At 49.0% G+C, this 16,997-nt stretch overlaps 1 protein-coding gene across 2 annotated transcripts in view; it reads right to left on the reverse strand.

The window, feature by feature from the left end:
- Nucleotides 1-590: 590 nt before the first annotated feature.
- GRAP2 (GRB2-related adaptor protein 2) overlaps nt 591-16,997 on the reverse strand; it is a 62,452-nt gene continuing 46,045 nt past the window's right edge. The window contains exons 3-8 of one of the 2 annotated variants that reach the window (XM_006098553.3): nt 13,580-13,671; nt 8,785-8,904; nt 5,640-5,808; nt 3,282-3,470; nt 1,429-1,557; nt 591-805 (exon numbers count right to left, since the gene is read on the reverse strand). In XM_006098553.3, the coding sequence (XP_006098615.1) occupies nt 626-805; nt 1,429-1,557; nt 3,282-3,470; nt 5,640-5,808; nt 8,785-8,904; nt 13,580-13,671 (879 nt within the window). In that variant the 3' untranslated portion in view covers nt 591-625. Of the gene's footprint in view, nt 806-1,428; nt 1,558-3,281; nt 3,471-5,639; nt 5,809-8,784; nt 8,954-13,579; nt 13,672-16,997 lie in introns of those variants that run through there. The other variant, XM_014464164.2, reaches the window with a different exon arrangement.

The following is a 16,997-nucleotide window of genomic DNA, read 5'->3' on the forward strand; positions in this document are numbered from 1 at the left end:
GGTACGGTGCCCTAATTAAATGGATACCGCGGGTCATCGGAACTTTGCATCGCTTAACGTACGTGCAAGTTAAACGGGGCTCTACCGTAATTTTTGCGCGGCTGCAAGGTGTAATTAAGGACTAGTATAAAGGGTAGTTGAAATTATAAGCTCTTCGGGGGGGATTGAGGGAGAGCGAAAAACGCAGAAAAAGGGGGCAAGGTGGTCGAAAGCCGTCTTGGGGATATTCTACCATCTTCGTGTTTGTATTCGGATCAACTACTACATAAAATGCGCAAAAGCAGGAGGAAAGTCACGCCATTATATAGAAGAAAAGGGATTACATGTACCGGAACCTTCCCCCGCCACAAGCGCCACACACCTTTGGGGCCCCGCCCGTGGGGGGTGAGGCAGAAACACAAGTATGAATATAAGCTTCCACCTGAGTTCCTTTCATATCAACTAATTGCCAACTAAATTGCCAATAAATTACTATTATAAAATGTGTGTACCCATAGGCATATATGTGTGTGTATATGCGCATACACACACACACACACACACACACACATGCAGTTCCAGCCTTTCCTCCTTGCTTCCTCTTGCAGGCAGCTCAGACACAAGCCTCCGACCCCGGAGAAGAGCTTCACCGGATCATGGGCGCCACGTAGTTGGCAGGGAAGAGGCCCAGCTTGTTGTGCAGGCGGCCCGTCCACCAGGACGGGTTGGAGCTGTCCAGGACCTCGACCACCTCTCCGGAGCGGAATCCCAGCTCGTCATCCTCCAGGGCCTCAAAGTCGTACAGCGCCTGGGCCCACCGCACTCGCTGTTGGGGGAAATCACAGGGGGTCCTGCTGAGTTGGGGCGGCCTCCGAGCCACTGTCACACAGAAGAGAATCTGCTGGCTTTGACATCCAGGCAAAGTCCTCGGCGAGCAGCCTGCCCTGAAGGCTGACGTTGCCTCTCCAGAGACAGTTCACCGCCGCCCCCCCCCACCCCCGCTGCGATGGAAAGCAGATGTGGGCTGCAAGGCCCTGAGCTCCAAGTCACCAGAGTCATCATTGAGGCTCAGGACTTGGGCTGACAGAGTCTCCAAGGCCCCAAGAAAATCCTTGAGGACAACTCTCCCTACGTCGACAGGTGCTCTTTCTACTTTGTTCACGTGACAAACAGAACGGCAGTGCCCAAATGGGCATCTCCCTCCACCAGAACCAGAGCCAAGAAATGGGAGAAGGACGGGGCAAGGCTGACGGCCAGCCGAGAACAAGGGGCTGGATTGTGCTGGGCTGGGACCAGCCCCACGGGAACACTCCCCCCATGGTCACTATCTGGGTTCCCACTACCTCTATTTGAGCTCCGTGCAGTTTGGCATCTTTCCTGGAGAACCAACCGTTTCTCTAATTGCCTATCTTACCTCCTCCATTGGGCCCAGAGGGAAAGTTCACGTACCCCGGCCACCTGGAGTTGCACTGGGTCTGTGTGTCTCCGGTGCATGAGGGTGGCATTCATTTCGCTGCCCATGCCCATGCCCAGGCCACAGTGTCCGTCGTTTATGTCAAGGCTGCCTCCACGGCGCTCCTAGAAACAGATGCAAGAGAGGAGCTGTCATCACGCCACCAGAGCACCCCTCACTGTCTTCCCCAGGCCTTGCTCGGATAAACACGGCCAGGGTTCCAGTAATACTTGCTGATGATGGCAATAAACCCTATAGATGATGGCGAGAGGGGGAGGGATGACAAAGGTACTTAAGATTATGAAGACAAAGATGATGGCAGGTCCCATTTATTCAATCAAGAAATGCTTGCCAAAACCGGTTTGGCTCAGTGGATAGAGCATCGGCCTGCGGACTGAAAGGTCCCAGGTTCGATTCCGGTCAAGGGCATGTACCTGGGTTGCGGGCACATCCCCAATAGGAGATGTGATAAGTGAGCAGGGAGACGAATGTCTCAGTCTGCCTGGGTAATCAGGGAGGGCTTCATAGAGAAGTGATGCTTGAATTCCAACTTAAAGGGGGAGCGCCAGGAAAGAGCATTTGAGGCATGTACTTCATACTGTTCTAAGCAATGGGGACACGTAGCTGGAAAGAGAAGGTCCCTTGTCTTCACGGGGCGTCAGTTCCGAGGGGGAATCATGCACATGTAAGTGATAAGTGAGCAGGGAGACGAATGTCTCAGTCTGCCTGGGTAATCAGGGAGGGCTTCATAGAGAAGTGATGCTTGAATTCCAACTTAAAGGGGAGTGCCAGGAAAGAGCATTTGAGGCAGAGGGGACAGCATATAAAAAGCCTCAAAGGCATGAAAGAAGATACAATGCGCCATGCCAGTAACTAAAGGTAGCGGAACACTGCTGAAATGTGTGTGTGTGTGGGGAGCAGAGGGAGGTAGCAGGAGAGAGGCTGGGGGAACAGATATGAGCAGCTCACAAAGGACTCTGTATGCCCTGCTAAGGAATTTAGGAACGATGTTATCTGGCAGTATTGTCCATCTCGGTAAGCCGCCTCAAATCCCATCTGGATAAGGCGGGGAGAAGTAAATAAATAAGTAAGTAAGTAAGGCTCCACGGCAGGTGTTAATCCGTCTTTCTTGTAGATCGCCACAGCCAGGTGGGGTAAGGGACGTGAACAGATTTGAAATTGTGCTGATAGAAAAATGAAGCAATTGTTCCCTGAATCCTTGGGGTAAGAAAGGGTGTGAGTGTGTGTGTGTGAGTGTGTGTGTGTGTGTGTGTGTGTGTGTGTGTGTGTGTTCAGGCAGGGAGCAGTTTGATTCACACAGGCTTCTTTGCCAAAGCAGTTTCCATATCATATTTCTACCACTTGGGGCCCCAGCATCATCATCATCATCTTCTTTTTTAAAAAAAAATATGTTTTTATTGATTTCAGAGAGGAAGGGAGAGGAAGAGAGATAGAAACATCAATGATGAGAGAGAATCATTGATCGGCTGCCTCCTGCACACCCCCCACTGGGGATCGAGCCCGCAACCCTGGCATGTGCCCTTGACCGGAACTGAATCTGGGACCTTTCAGTCCACAGACCGACGCTCTATCCAGTGAGCCAAACTGGTTCGGGCCCCAGCATCTTCTTTACGAACTTCATGAGACCTGCTGAGGGGGGGCCAGGCCAGCAGCCCCGGGCCCCAGCAGAACCACGGCGTTTACTTGCTATGGCTGTTTCCAGCCTCGCGGGAGGTTCTCACCCAGTAAGTGGCAGTGGGAACAAGGTGACCTGAGCCTCGATGTGGGGGTGGGGGAGAGAAGGGCCTGCCCCCCACCTCACTGTGCCCGCTCCATCCCTTCCAGATACCTGGTGAAAGTGGTGATGCTGCAGGTACCGCTGCTGTGCCGGTGGTGGGGCCGGGGGATACTGTGATGGAGGGGGCGGTGGGTGATCCGACAGCTTCCGGTTCATCGCAGGCCGGGTTTCTTCTCCCACAGCCCCACTGATATGTGGGCCTCCCTGGGGCCATCGGTCCAGGCTGTTGCCCCGGCGACCCTGGGAGAGAACAGAGATGATCCATCCTCCTCCCATGTCTCCTGGCTCCACCCCACCCATCAGACAGCTGTTTCCAGACTTTGCTCATGACAGCTCCGAGAAACTGCTGACAGGTTGGGGAGCATCTTAGAGAGAATCCATGGTTCAGACCTTCAGATTCTCCTATTTTGGGGATATCAGGTCTCTGGGTCACAGACTGACACTTTCCATATGGTCTCCATTTAGTCCATTCCTAGTGGGCTTGTTTTTTCTCTGTGTAACCAAGCTTAGATAGTCTCTTTTTTATTCTGACACAATGCCACCCCTCCTTATCGCATGTTGCCATAATGCTGGACATGCTACCCTCCAGATAAGCTCTGCTATTGACTTTGCATGATTCTGAACTGTCATTTATAGCCTGGTGACGAGACACAAACACAACCCTCTTGCAGCACCATGGAAACCAGGCCTGCACTGGGCATGCTGGGAGGAGCAAGGCCTTCTTCTTAAGGGTCTCCACCTCAGGAAGCAGAGGGTTATTTTTATGTAACAAGTGTAGAGGGGTTTAGTGTATGCCAGGCAGTGTTCTAAGCACTTTTCAGATACGAACGCATTTAGTCCAGTTTAGGGCAGTTTCATGTGGCCTCTCTCTCTCTGCATGCACATCCTAGTAAATGAATACGCCTGTCCGTTTCCTGGTTACAATAATTCACAAGGTCTTGGCTGACCTTTGTTTTTCTTTCTGAGCTTCTGTGTGCACTTGGTGGGAACACCCTTTTCTCCTTTGATTGTAACTTCTCAGGCTGAAAAGCAGCCAATTACTTGAAAGGGACGGTTTCCTTTGTTTCCCCACAGCATGTGTTGCTTTGAAAGTCTCAATGCCTTTTCAAAGAACCCATCCCTGGGATTTCAGCTACTCTAGTCAACGCTTCCTCCTATACCTCTCTCTTATGTTTTTTTCCTTTGAAAAGCATTTTATAAATTGTGTGTGTGCCTGTGAATTTACTTGTGGAAGACAAGTTAGTATTTTCATTGCATCTACTATGGACCAGAATCTGTGGCAAGTGCTCTAACTATATTTTCTCAATTAATCCTCATAATAGCCCATTCTATACTCAGGTTTCTTTTTTGTTTTTGAAATTTTTTTAAAAATCCTCATCCGAGGATATATTTTTATTGATTTTAGAGAGAGGAAGAGGGGTAATGACAGAGAGAGACATTGATGTGAGAGAGAAACATTAATCAGTTGCCTCCCGTATGTGCTCCCAACTGGGGATCAAACCTGCAACCTGGGTATGTACCCTGACTAGGAATAGCACCCACAATCCTTTGGAGCACGGGATAACACTCCAACCAAGTGAGCCACCGGCCAGGGAAGAAAGGTTTCTTAACTTGGAGAGGTCACAGGATAGCTAGTGATGGAATCTGGATTTAAAGCCGGGTCTGTCTGATGCATTTTCTGTGAAAACAATACTCTATATTCCAAATTTTCCAAGAGCAAGAATTCCAGGACTATGCTAAGTACTATGAATCCTGTACTATGCTAAGTCTTCTACCCCAATGCCTCCTCTCCACCCCACATCCTGTCACAAAGCTCTAGCTCTGGGCGGAAACTGATGTAGTAATGTCGGTAACAAAATGATGGCATCCAGTGAGAGCTCACTGCACCGAGTACGCGGTGTGGTTAGGAAAGATGTACAGGAAGGGGACGCATTATCTTCTCACCTTCACAACCATCCTAGGAGGTGGATAGCACTGTCATCCCCATTTCACGGATGAGGAAACTGAGGATCGGAGACCTTTCCAAAGTCACCTAGCTAGGGGTTTGAACTGAGATCTGACTTTGCAGTTATTCTACCTTTCAGAATCCTCAGAGGACCTGCCCATCAAATACATCGTCTTGGTGGTTCATGTAAGACTCCAGCTGCCTAAAATATCTAGATGGGCTGGGCCAGTGTGGCTCATTGGTTGAGAGTCGACCCATGAACCAGGAAGTCACGATTCGATTTCCAGTGAAGGCACATGTCCGGTTGCAGGCTCAATTCCCAGTAGGGGACTTGTAGGAGGCAGCCAATCAATGATTCTCTGTCACGCTGATGTTTCCATCCCTTTCTCCCTCTCCCGTCCTTTCTCTGAAATCAATTAAAAAATGTTAAAACACTTTTTTTTTCAATCCCGAGATGGGCTGACCTGGTCCTCTCGCGTCCTATCCCTCAGGAAGATCTGCTTCTGTTTGGAGATAGAAGTTGTCCTGTAGTAGTCCACCAGCTTGTTGAGGGATGGAAACTTCTCTGTCCATAGGAAGTAGTTACCCTTGCTGTCTCTCATGACCTTGAAATGTTGAACATCATCCTCGTGCCTAGAGATCAAGGCAAATCCAAACTGTGTGTTACATGGTGACCGTGTCCCCACCTTCGGGGTTGATGGCACCTGGGGATGCCAAGCGAGTTCTGTTAGGGCAGGACATGGAGATATGGGGAGCTTGCTCATCACTAGGCAGGTGGGCTGGGCCAGTCAAGCTCTAGGAGGAAAGGGCTGTTCAGGAAACAGGCTGCACTAGAGCAGAAGGTAATGTGTCTTCTGACACTGGAGTCGACCTTTGACAAGAAAAAATGTGCCAAGTGCTTTAAAGTGCCAAGTGCTTGACTATGAGGTCAAGGACCTTTTGACTATGTTTATCTGAAATATGGCCACCCCTGAGAAATGTACTATGCTAAGGACTCTGCCAAGACTCAGAAGTGAGGGGTTCTTAAGCCCTTGTTATCTTTCCGTTATCAGAAATACCTTGAACCAGCTCCTTCAAACCCATAGACTTGCTCTGGACAGTCAGACACTACCTTGAGAAATGTGTCATGCTTGGTCTCTACATCGGTCTCTTGGTCTTGCTTTAGTTTTGCATAAATAAGGTTGCAAAGCATTTTGAGCTTTTGGGGAAAGAAATATTACATAGCATTGTAGAGTTTTCATGGGAACAGACTTCAGAGATTATTGATCCTTATGTCTCCATGTCACAGCTGAGGATGCTGATGCTCCAAGATGCTTGGTCAAGGTCCCGCGAATGAATGGCAGAGCTGAGGCAAGAACCCCGGGTCTCTGACTCCTGCCTGCCACACCATGTGCACATGCTAACTCCTTTAGATGGGCATCTTTTAACACCAGCTGGACTCACAGGGCAGGGGCACATTTGTAGCGGGGTGGAGAGATTGGATTTTATTCATCACAAAAGGGAGGACTGGACCTTTACTAATAGCTCCAAGTCGTTCTATTTAGGATATCAAGTTTATGTGTGAAATGGACACACATTTATATCTAAAAGTTAACTGATGTTAATAGTGCCAATTGCCTGATCCAGCAGAAAAATAAGAATTTAGAGTATCGGAGAGTAAAGCTACGTCTGAAGGATAGTGGCGCTTTCTTGGGGATGGAGTTAGTGGTCTGTGCTCAGAGGGGACAGGAATTACGATCACCAGTATCATTTACGTGCTGGGCTCTGCTCATGGGCAGGTGAACCCATGCGGTGACCTCTGCTTTGGCTGCTCTGGGGTGGTAACCAGCACTGTGCAATCATGGCCTGGCCGTTCACAGATGTTTCCTTCCCTGTAACACCACATGGCTCAGCTCATAGTCATTACCCCTCACATTTGGGTGAAGAGGAGGGAATATCCTTGCGGTATATTATTCATCCGCCGCCTCTGGCCAAAGACCACAGAGTGAGAAACATTAAACCTTTCACTCTCATGAGCTGGGAGGGGGGATGCCAGGATTTTGGTGGAGAGAGCGTGTTCTGCGAGGGGCAGAGAAAAGGCTAAAATTTAGTGTTTCAGATGCTTATCAAATGCTAAGTGACAGAATTACAATTAGCTCTTAATTATCTGTGCCCATGACAGAAAGCAAATGTGTAAATAAATAAATAAAAATGACTTCACTCTGGAATGCATTACCCTACTTTTCTGCAGAAGATGAGATCATGATTATGGTAATAATCACTGTTACCGAAGCTGCATTGCCTGAATAGCAGGGGAAGGCTCTGGCGGAAGGCAAGGCTGACTGCTTTATAGAATCTGCTTCAATCAAGGAAATGTACTAGGAAGTCATAGCTCCGGGCTGAAGAGGCCAGAGCCAACTTCATGCCAACCACAGGCACCAGGAGGTGCCCTTCAGTCTGACAACTCACTTGATCCATCCCATAATCAAGGCCCTTAAGAACTAGGTTAGGCTTGTAAGGTTTACTGACAGAGCAAAATTTCATTAAAAGATGTAACAAGTTTAGAATTGTGAGACATCAGTATTGGCCTGACCTAGAATATACCGCTGTCCAAGCTGTGAAAAAGAGAGGAAAATTAAGAGTTTAAGTGAGACTGCAAGGGCAATGCGCACAAGCCCAAGCTATTTTTGAGAGGCACATGCACATACAAATCACTGACCCATTATTTGTCAGCCCCTCCTCCCTAGTCCTTAAAATATCCATTCTTTCTAAATAGTACAGGGACCTCAGTTTATTAGCCGAGATTGGATTTATGTACCTAAAGCACTCAAGCCGCAGGCCTTTCAAAATGTACTGAATAATCCAGATCAGCATTTCCTGTCAACTAACTCGACAGCAGGCTTCACTGTGCAGGCTGTCACCCTCCCGTGCTGCCATCAGCATGAATTCTTGCACTTTCACATGTGGTCACCAAGTCTGAAACGTGACTGCAACCCCAGACATGCTGACCACACGCCGAGTGTTCAGACGTGGGGCTTCTGAGTGCGGCGCTGCGTCACGCTTGTGCCTGGACTGAGTCACTTCCTCTGGGTGCTGAGCATTAGGGAGTTTGTTCGTCTCCCCACCCCGGCCGCCTCGGCTCTGCCCTGCTGCCTCTGTTGTAGGTGTGTTGTGTGGCCACCCCCCACCCCATCTGTACCCCATAGCGGTGACTAGGGGTTTTCATTTCCCTCCGACCCTGCCTCAGACATCCATCTGTAGTGAAAGGTTACAATTTAGATCTCAAGATGGATGTGGACAATTCTCCCCACTTCTCTCCACAAATACTCATCATGCACCACTGGGCACAAGGCACTGTTAAAGGTGCAGAGATGAGGTGGATAAAAATCCCATCCTTCCGGAAGCACCTGCGCTAGAGGGGGAGGCAGAGAAATGTGCGCATGCTTTTGGCCACAGACCAATGTGCCTAGGAGTTTACATGCAAGTGCCATGGGAAGCAAGTGGACAGCATCACAGTTGATAAGATGCCTGGGCCCCTTGGCCACCATGCTCCTGAGCAATAGGTCACGTGCAAGAGGTCACTTCATGGCTTAGAGGTCCGGGTCAGGGCGGTGTCGGGGATGACAGTACCTGACAGATATGGAGAAGTCCCCTGGGGAGCTCTGGCTGGCCCGGATGATGAAGAAACCAACCTCCTTGGCCATGAGTAAGTTCTCTGCCTGGTGTCGCGAGAGGCCTTCGTGAAACCATCTACCGGGTGAGAAAACCACAGGATTTTGGTGAGATGCCAGAGCGATAAGAGGGGGAAGTAGAAGTGCGATAACCCCAAGGAGGGAGGCTGGGGACAGCAGCGGGGAAGGAGAAAGAGGGGCCAGGCGCTCTGGAAGCCCAACAAACGTGCAGGCGTGCTCAGGCACAGGAGTGAGTGTGCCTGTGACGCCCCCTCTGTTCCCTCCAGGAGAAGCCCCTCCAGCTCGGGAAGAGTCGCAGCTCGGGAAGAGTCGCAGCCTTGGCCCAGGTCTCACTCAGTGCTCGGCCAAGGCTGCAAGGCACCGGGGAAGCCCTGCACAAGCACTTGGAAGTGAGCGAGGCCGGCAGCAGCCCGAGAACCATGTCTACAGAGCGGACTCCTGGGCCTCCTCAAAAATCCAGGCTGAAAATAACCTTTACTGCGGAAAAGGAGAAACCGAGGAGAAACTGCCCTTTCAGGGGGCAGCGAGGGTGGCGGCCTCGGAAGTGTCAGGCCGCCTGTCATCTATGGAAAAGGCCGCATTTCTAGTATTTTCACTGTAAGCTATTTGCCGGAAACATCTTTGCCACAAGCCCTTTTGCTAATGGCCACAAGGCAATTTTGCAGTAAAAAAAGTTAAAATCACAAAAAATAAAAGAACATAAAATTAAAAAGGCTTCATTTGAATACAGTTGAAGTGTATTCATGGCAGTGCTGCGCAGATAACGGATTTTATTTTGGGGATCGTAGCTGAGCACTTGTCATCGTTCTGTGGGAAATGTGGGTTCAACTCTGCGCCCGCACAGGGCCTCGCTTCTCTCCTCCAATTAGTGTGTTTGAACACAAGAAACCCACCTTTGGGGCCAATCTTCCTCCTCTGGAAGAAATGCTATGCTAAGACCCCAACCAGTCTCCTCTCACTGTAGAGACCGTGAAGAGGGCTGGCTAAACCTCACAGACAGTATAGAAATGGGAGGAACTGGAGAACTTGTCAATGGAGAAATGTAACAAGATGACAACTAGCTTAAATGCACTGTGTGTGGAAGGCAATTGATCGGTTCATCAATGGAGAAATGAAACCAAGCAAACAAGCAAAAAAATCAAAATCAAACTGCCAAACAATTATTTTCTTTTTTATGGCAGTTGATTGATTTGTCAATAAAGAAATGAAACCAGAAGAAAAAAACAATTGTCAACGAGTTATTTATCTTTTCTTTTTACGGCAAAATTGCCTTCAGCCAATTAGTTAAATGGGGGAAATGTCTGTAGCAAAATGTCTACAGCAAGGACTCTACTAGGGAAGCACCCAGACAGAAAGGGCCAAGCACCTCCACAGGCCAGGCAAACAGTGGCCACACCTCTCACCCACAGGAAAGCGAAACAAGTATTTGCAATCACTCGGTGGCCAAAGGTGGGACTGGGTCCCATTGCTCCCAGGTGGGTGCCCTATGTGCTGCCACTGGAAGGCCCTTTAAGGCAGCGGTTCTCAACCTGTGGGTTGAGACCCCTTTGGGGGTCGAACGACCCTTTCACAGGGGTCGCCTAAGACCATCCTGCATATCAGATATTGACATTATGATTCATAACAGTAGCAACATGACAGTTATGAAGTAGCAACGAAAATAATTTTATAGTTGGGTCACAACATGAGGAACTGTATTTAAAGGGCCAGAAGGTTGAGAACCACTGCTTTAAAGTGAATGTCCAACAGGCACGGCGTGGGATGCCTTTAAAAGTGAGCAATCCCTGTGCTCTCTAGAATTTAGGAATCCGAACAGACAGGGATGGCAGGAGAATGTCCTTACTCCAGGACCGTAGGTGCCGGTGGGGTCGGCTCTGAGGGGCTGGAAGAAGAGGGTCTGGTGATCACTTGCCTAGAGATCCTGCCCAGAGTATTTGCCACAAGTCCTGCAGGGATTTGGGTAGGAAACCTAATGGGGATGGGAACAAGAACGGGACACGCTCCACAGCAGCCACACCTCAAAGGAAATATATCAGACGAGGCAGCAGGTAATAAGGGGATTGTTCAGAAAATACACATTTGTCCTCTGACTGGAATTTGATAAGTGACACTTTTTAAGACTTGCAAAGCTGTCCACACACTACATATTAAACGAGTGGCCAGGGTTTCAATGTTACATATCATTCCAAAGCTATTCATTCATTCAATAGCTTTTATTAATAAGGGCTGGGCCAGCCCTGGCTGGGTAGCTCAGTTGGTTAGAGCGTCGTGCTGATATGCCAAAGTAGCCGGGTTGGATCCCTGGTCAGGGCACATACAGCAATCAACCAATGAATGCATAAATATGTGGAACAACAAATCAATTTTTTTTTCTCTCTCTCTCAAATCAATAATTCAAAAAAGTGCTGGGCCCTCTTCTGGGCACTGAGGGTAAGTGGTGAGCAGAAGAGACCAAAACCCCTGCCCTCAGGGACCTTACATCCTAGGGGCGGGGTGCACAGTAAACAACAGAATAGGTACCATAGGCCATGTGTCAGGGGAGGAGAAGAGCAGGAGACAATGAAAACAAAGAGGAGGGGTGGGGAGTAGGGTACAGTATCTATACTAATAAAAGCCTATGTGGTCGTCACGCCCTCACGCCGTGATGCCCTCACGCCATCACAATCCATCACCAGGAGGCTGCATGGACAGCGGGCGCACGGGTGGGCAGGACTGCGTGCTGGTGAGGTGCACGTGGGTGGGTGGGGGCTTGGTTCTGCAAGGCCCAGAGAGAGAGAGGGCGTGGCAGCAGCGGTGCACCGGAAGTCCCGCCTCTACACATGTGAGCTGCACAGGAAACACCTTTTCTGACCACTCATTGGCTAAGCTCATGGTACGCCACTCGAAGTGTTCTTGGTACCTTGGGTAATAAGAATCCAAGAAGGGGATCTAGGGTTTTTCCACCTCACTCCTGGAGGAAAAAATGAAGGTCCACTGCTGGAGGGGATAAGAAATGTCATATTCTGCCCTAGCCGGTTTGGCTGAGTAGATAGAGCCTCAGCCTGCGGACTGCAGGGTCCAGGTTCGATTCTGGTCAAGGGCATGTATCTAGGTTGCAGGCTCCTCCCTGGCCGGGGCCCAGGTCAGGGCTCATGCAGGAGGCAACCAATCTAAGTGTCCCTTTCACATTGATGTTTCTCTCTGTCTTTCCCTCTCTCTTCCACGCTCTCTAAAAATCAATGGAAAAATATCCTCAGGTGCCTTCCCCTGATCATCCTGGTCGCCTCCCGTGGCTTAGGAGAGGGAGTAAGCCGTTAGTAGGACATCCCCTCGGGCTTCTGGACTGTGAGAGGGGGCAGGCCGGGCTGAGGGACCCATGTATGAACTTCGTGCACCGGGCCACTAGTTTACAATACCCTGCACGAGGGCCTCACTGGGAGGGCGTGTTCTAAACTACAGGAGCTTGGGAAGATGAGGAGAAAGCAGCAAAGGGGACAGAGGAGGAGTAGTCAGGAGGAAGGGTGTCCCAGAGCCCAATGAAGAGGGAGAAAAAAATCTAACTGTGCTGAGATAATGGCCAAGAATTGACCACCGGGACTGTATGTAGTTCACTGTGACCTTGATAAAAAGGGTTTGCAGGAGTGGAAGGATTCTAAAGAGAGTGTGAGTGGGGGAGTTAGAGATAATTAATATAAACAACTCCTTTGAAGAAGTGGAGTGGTAGCTGGAAGGGGATTTGGGATCCAGAGTTTTTTGTTTTGCTTTGGTTTTGGGCTGGGGATGGGAGAAATCGCAGCGTTGTTTGCTGATGGGATGACTGAGCAGAGGGAAAGACAGTTGATGTGGGAGAGAGAGAGGAGAATTTTTGCTGGAAGCACAGACGGTTCTTTCCGAGCAGGGTCTGAGCGCAGTGGCAGGAGGTGGGTGGATGCAGTGAGTCAGGAGCGGGTGGAGTGGAGGGGCTTTTCCGGTGGCTTCCACTGTCCCAGTGACCCAGGAAGCAAGGCCCTGGGCTGAGAGTGCGGTGGCGGAGGCGCTGGAGGGCTGAGGAGCAGGGAGGGCATGATGTGGTCATCCAGTCATCCAGAAGATTAAGGGCAGCACGGGGGGCTGGTGGAGGACAGTGGTCAGCACTGGTTCACAGGAGCGCTGCTGCACTTCCCCACTTTGGTTTTCTAGCAAACCTTTGCTCTTTGGCTAGTCCCTGCCGCTCAGACAAGATTAGCTTTCTATCTAACCCTTGTGGTCAGTTCTTGAGACAAATGAGATTCAATCTCAAATTTTCATTTCCTCTTTATGAAGGGAACTTCCCCTTCTTTCCCACTGACTTTTTTTTTGGTATGAGCATGGTTTCAGGAAGGCAGGGAGTGGCCGCAGGCCTGCCTAGGGCCAGAGCTGTTTGGGATCCCTGGTTGGGAGGGAGGGCTGGTTGGTTGGGAGATAATGAAGTGCTTTGAAGTAGCTGCTCTTGAAGTTCAATGGCCAACAGTGCCCCCAGTGGAATTCTTGGAAACCCTGTGATTACAATTATAGATGATTTTAGTTTATGAACTTTAAACAGGTGGTATAAAATTCAAAAGAGAATGCAGTGAAATGCAAATCTCCCTCCCACCCCTGGCCTTCAGCTGCGTGGTTCCCTCTCAAGGCAACCATTTTTGACAGTCTCTTGGTGTGCACGGATAATTTTAGTGACTGCTGAGCAGTAAGGGGAGTGTGTGTGGGTAGGCCCATCTCAGCAGGCTGGAAATACTTACTCAGGAAACTGGATGTCTATAAAATTCTTGGGCACGTATCCTTCTTGGCTCCCAAGCTCTGCCTTGAACCACTCCTCTTGGTTACTTAAGATCTACATGGACGAGAAGGAAGGACAAAGACACTGCAGGGAGGACACCAAGAAGCAAAAGAAAGGGGCTGTGGGGTGTGGGTTTAGAGAAAATAAATCAAAGAAACCACACAGCTGCCCGAGTGGGGGAGCAGCAAGGTTATCTTTGGGGTTTAGCTTTTCTTGACCCCAAGCTGTTTCTGTCCATGAGTGCCACCTACACAGGTGACCCCGCCATGGTGCGGCCTCCCAGACTCAGCACTCAGGGGCTTCCCAGAACCCCTTTCTCTTTCTAGTTTGGAAATTCATGTGCCCCAGACCTTAGCACCTAAGCTCATTGTCTGGGCTGACGGTAAGAAGGCAAGAGTGACTGCTCCATAATTTTTCTTCTCTGTCAGGTGACTAGGATCCTTTTAAAAATTTAATTTGTTCTATTTTCTTTTTTTGAAACAAGCAGATTAAAACGTAAGTATCCAAGTGGGGCCAGCTTTGAAAACAGTAACTCTTTGTGTTCACACTCCATGTAGTTCACAAACAATTTGGGCATAACTCAAGATATCTAGAATGCCTTTTTAAAACTTGCTTTTATTTTATTTATTTTCTTTTTTTTAATTTGCAAACCACATGTATTCTTAATATATATCTTAGCATCAAGACTATATAAAGAACTCTCAAAATGCAACGGTAATAAAGCCCAAACAATCCAAATAAAAAAAGAACAACAGACATAGACAGCCATTTCATTAAAGAGAATATACAGATGGCAATTAAGCACTTGAAAAGGTGTTCAATGTTATTGGCCATTAGAGAAACACAAATTAAGATGACAATGAGCTATCACTACACACCTATCAGAATGGCTAACATAAAAAGTAAAGATAACACCAAATACTGCCAAGGATGCAGAGAACTGGACCACTCACACATGGCTGGTGGGAATTAAACTTGCTTTTAGAGCCAGGTCACAGGCCAAACCAGAAGTCCTGCCTTGCTATGGCATGGTCCTCCCTTGACGGTGATCCCAAATGTTATCACCTACCGTGATTACACATGTGATTGGCCTGATTTGGCTCTATGTGACTTTTGGTTATTTCAGGAAACGTTTCACCATTAAAAGACAAATATTTGGCCACAGCTCCCCTCTGAGAACGTTTCTATAGTATGTGGCATAGACTCGAACAATAATTCAAAATGATGATGGCAGAGCAAGAAGGTGGAAAGAACCTTAATGATGCCACTGAGCCACAGAATCAGCCACCCAGGAGCCCGCCTACTTCTGGACTTTGGGTGAAAATTAATAAATCTTTGTTTAACAATTTTTAGTTTCTGTTTCTTATAGATGAGAGTGCGTTAACTGAGAGGAGTGCTATGATGGCGGGGAAAGCAGAGGACGGATAGGAAAGACTACCTGGAGGAGGGGACATCTGGGCTGTCCAGGCAATGACAGGAGTTACCCAGGAGAAGTCTGATGTCGGAAGAACCACTTCTGGGATATGAGAAAGTGCACTGCATTCTGCGAGCGAAATGCCTTAGTCTGGTGGGAGTTTAGGTCATTGTCCAGAGATAGAGGGGAAACCAGACACCGGCCTCATGGTCCATGTTGACAATTTGAATATTTATCTTGACATTTATGGGAACCATTAAAGGATGAGCCATTAAAGCAGGGACATAACACAGTGAGAATTAGAGTTACTAGTAAGAAAGAGTGCTGCCTCAGAGTGTGGAGACGGAGAGGAGGGGTAAAGTCGGTGAAGGAACTGCAGGAAGACTACTGCAGACATCCAGGCGAGAGACGGAGGGGATCTGGCCTAAGAAGAGGTGAGGACGTATTTTAGAGGAATCAGGAAGCAAAATGGGCAGGATTTCATGACTGTTTGTGGAGCAAAGGGAGAATGGGGATTCTGGGAAGGCTCCGGATTTCTGGCTGGGGAGACGGAGTGGGTGGTGATGCCTTTACTAAAATAGAAAATACAGGAGGAGGAGCAGGTCTGAGGGGAAGCTCATGGGCCTCAGCTTGCGTGTGGGTGAGGCCAGGTTGCCTCTGGGACCATCTGAGGAGAAAGGTCAGTGAGCAGTGGGAGACATGTGTCTGGACTCAGCAGCGAGGTTGGGATGTTCGAGTCACCGGAAAGTGGTGGAGTTGAAGCCACAGGTCCGCTGGATTTCTCTCTCCCAGAGATGAAAAGAGAAAGAAAGGGAGCTAAGTTATTGAGAAGCAACGACGGCCTCTTTCTACTGTCCCTCCTGAGGTGGAGGGAAGGGGACAGCACGTCGAGTTTGGAATGAGAAGACCTGGTTTCTAGCTTGGCCCTGTCACTCGCTGCATGACCTTTGGCAAGTCAATTGACCATCCGAAATATGGGGACAGATACCCGGGTTAATGCCTTGTTGTGAAGATCAGTTGAGCCCTGTACCTGGACTTCCTTCAGAAGGGGTGTGCTGTTGCTCAAAAATATAATTCTGTAAATGTGATCTTCTTATGAGGGAGGACTCCAGCTCTGAAGGACACAGAAGGGTTTTGTAAGTTCTTTAAAGTGTTCTGTATGTATGTTTTGAGTTTAATCATTTGTTCTGAAGAAGTATAAGTGTGTCCCATAACTGAGTTCTAGAATTGCTGAGAAAAGAAAACTTACAGTTTCTGACATCAAATGCGGCTGTTAGTATCACCAGGGACGTGTGGGGTGTGTTTGCTGAGGGGTGTGGGGAGCAGAAAATCTAGGTCAGAAGAAGAACTAGGAACAGGCACCAGCGCTGGTGTTCACATAAAGGCACGAGGACGTTTCACGCGGGCCGTGTCCCCGGGTCTATGGTTTCGGAATGGTCTCATGGGAATCTGGAGTTGGGCCTGCGTGGCAAATGTCAAACAGGAGGGCGGGCAGGGATGAGGTGAAAGCGGCCATTTGGAAATTGGCTCTTCACGGTAAGAACCACATTTTGTGCTTAGTTCTCTGACCTGAAACTAGCTGTCATTTTAGTAATCGTGGCTCACACCCATCCACCTCCTCCAGCGACTGAGAGATTATCGCTCGATGCCCGCCACTTCTCCCCACCACCTGGCGTTCGGTCTGCCTGAGACTGTGTTCCCGGGGAGGTGAATTTCCAGCCTATTTTTGGTGTCTAGAACACCAGGTTTTAAAAAATCCATTTTCTGTAAAGAAGAGTATTTGGGGGGAGGTGGTTTCCTCCTGCTGTTGAGGGGCCCCAGACTTCCTGTGCTCATCTCTCCATCTACTCGGCTCCCCCCTATCTCTTGTCCCCATCACGGAAACCTGAGCAAGGAGTTCGGCCTGAACACGGGAGGGTTGACGCTCCACTTTACCGTGTCTTAATTCTCATAACGCTGCCTACAG

The sequence above is a fragment of the Myotis lucifugus genome, unplaced genomic scaffold, assembly GCF_000147115.1.
Source record: "Myotis lucifugus unplaced genomic scaffold, Myoluc2.0 scaffold_239, whole genome shotgun sequence".
Classification (NCBI taxonomy): domain Eukaryota; kingdom Metazoa; phylum Chordata; class Mammalia; order Chiroptera; family Vespertilionidae; genus Myotis; species Myotis lucifugus.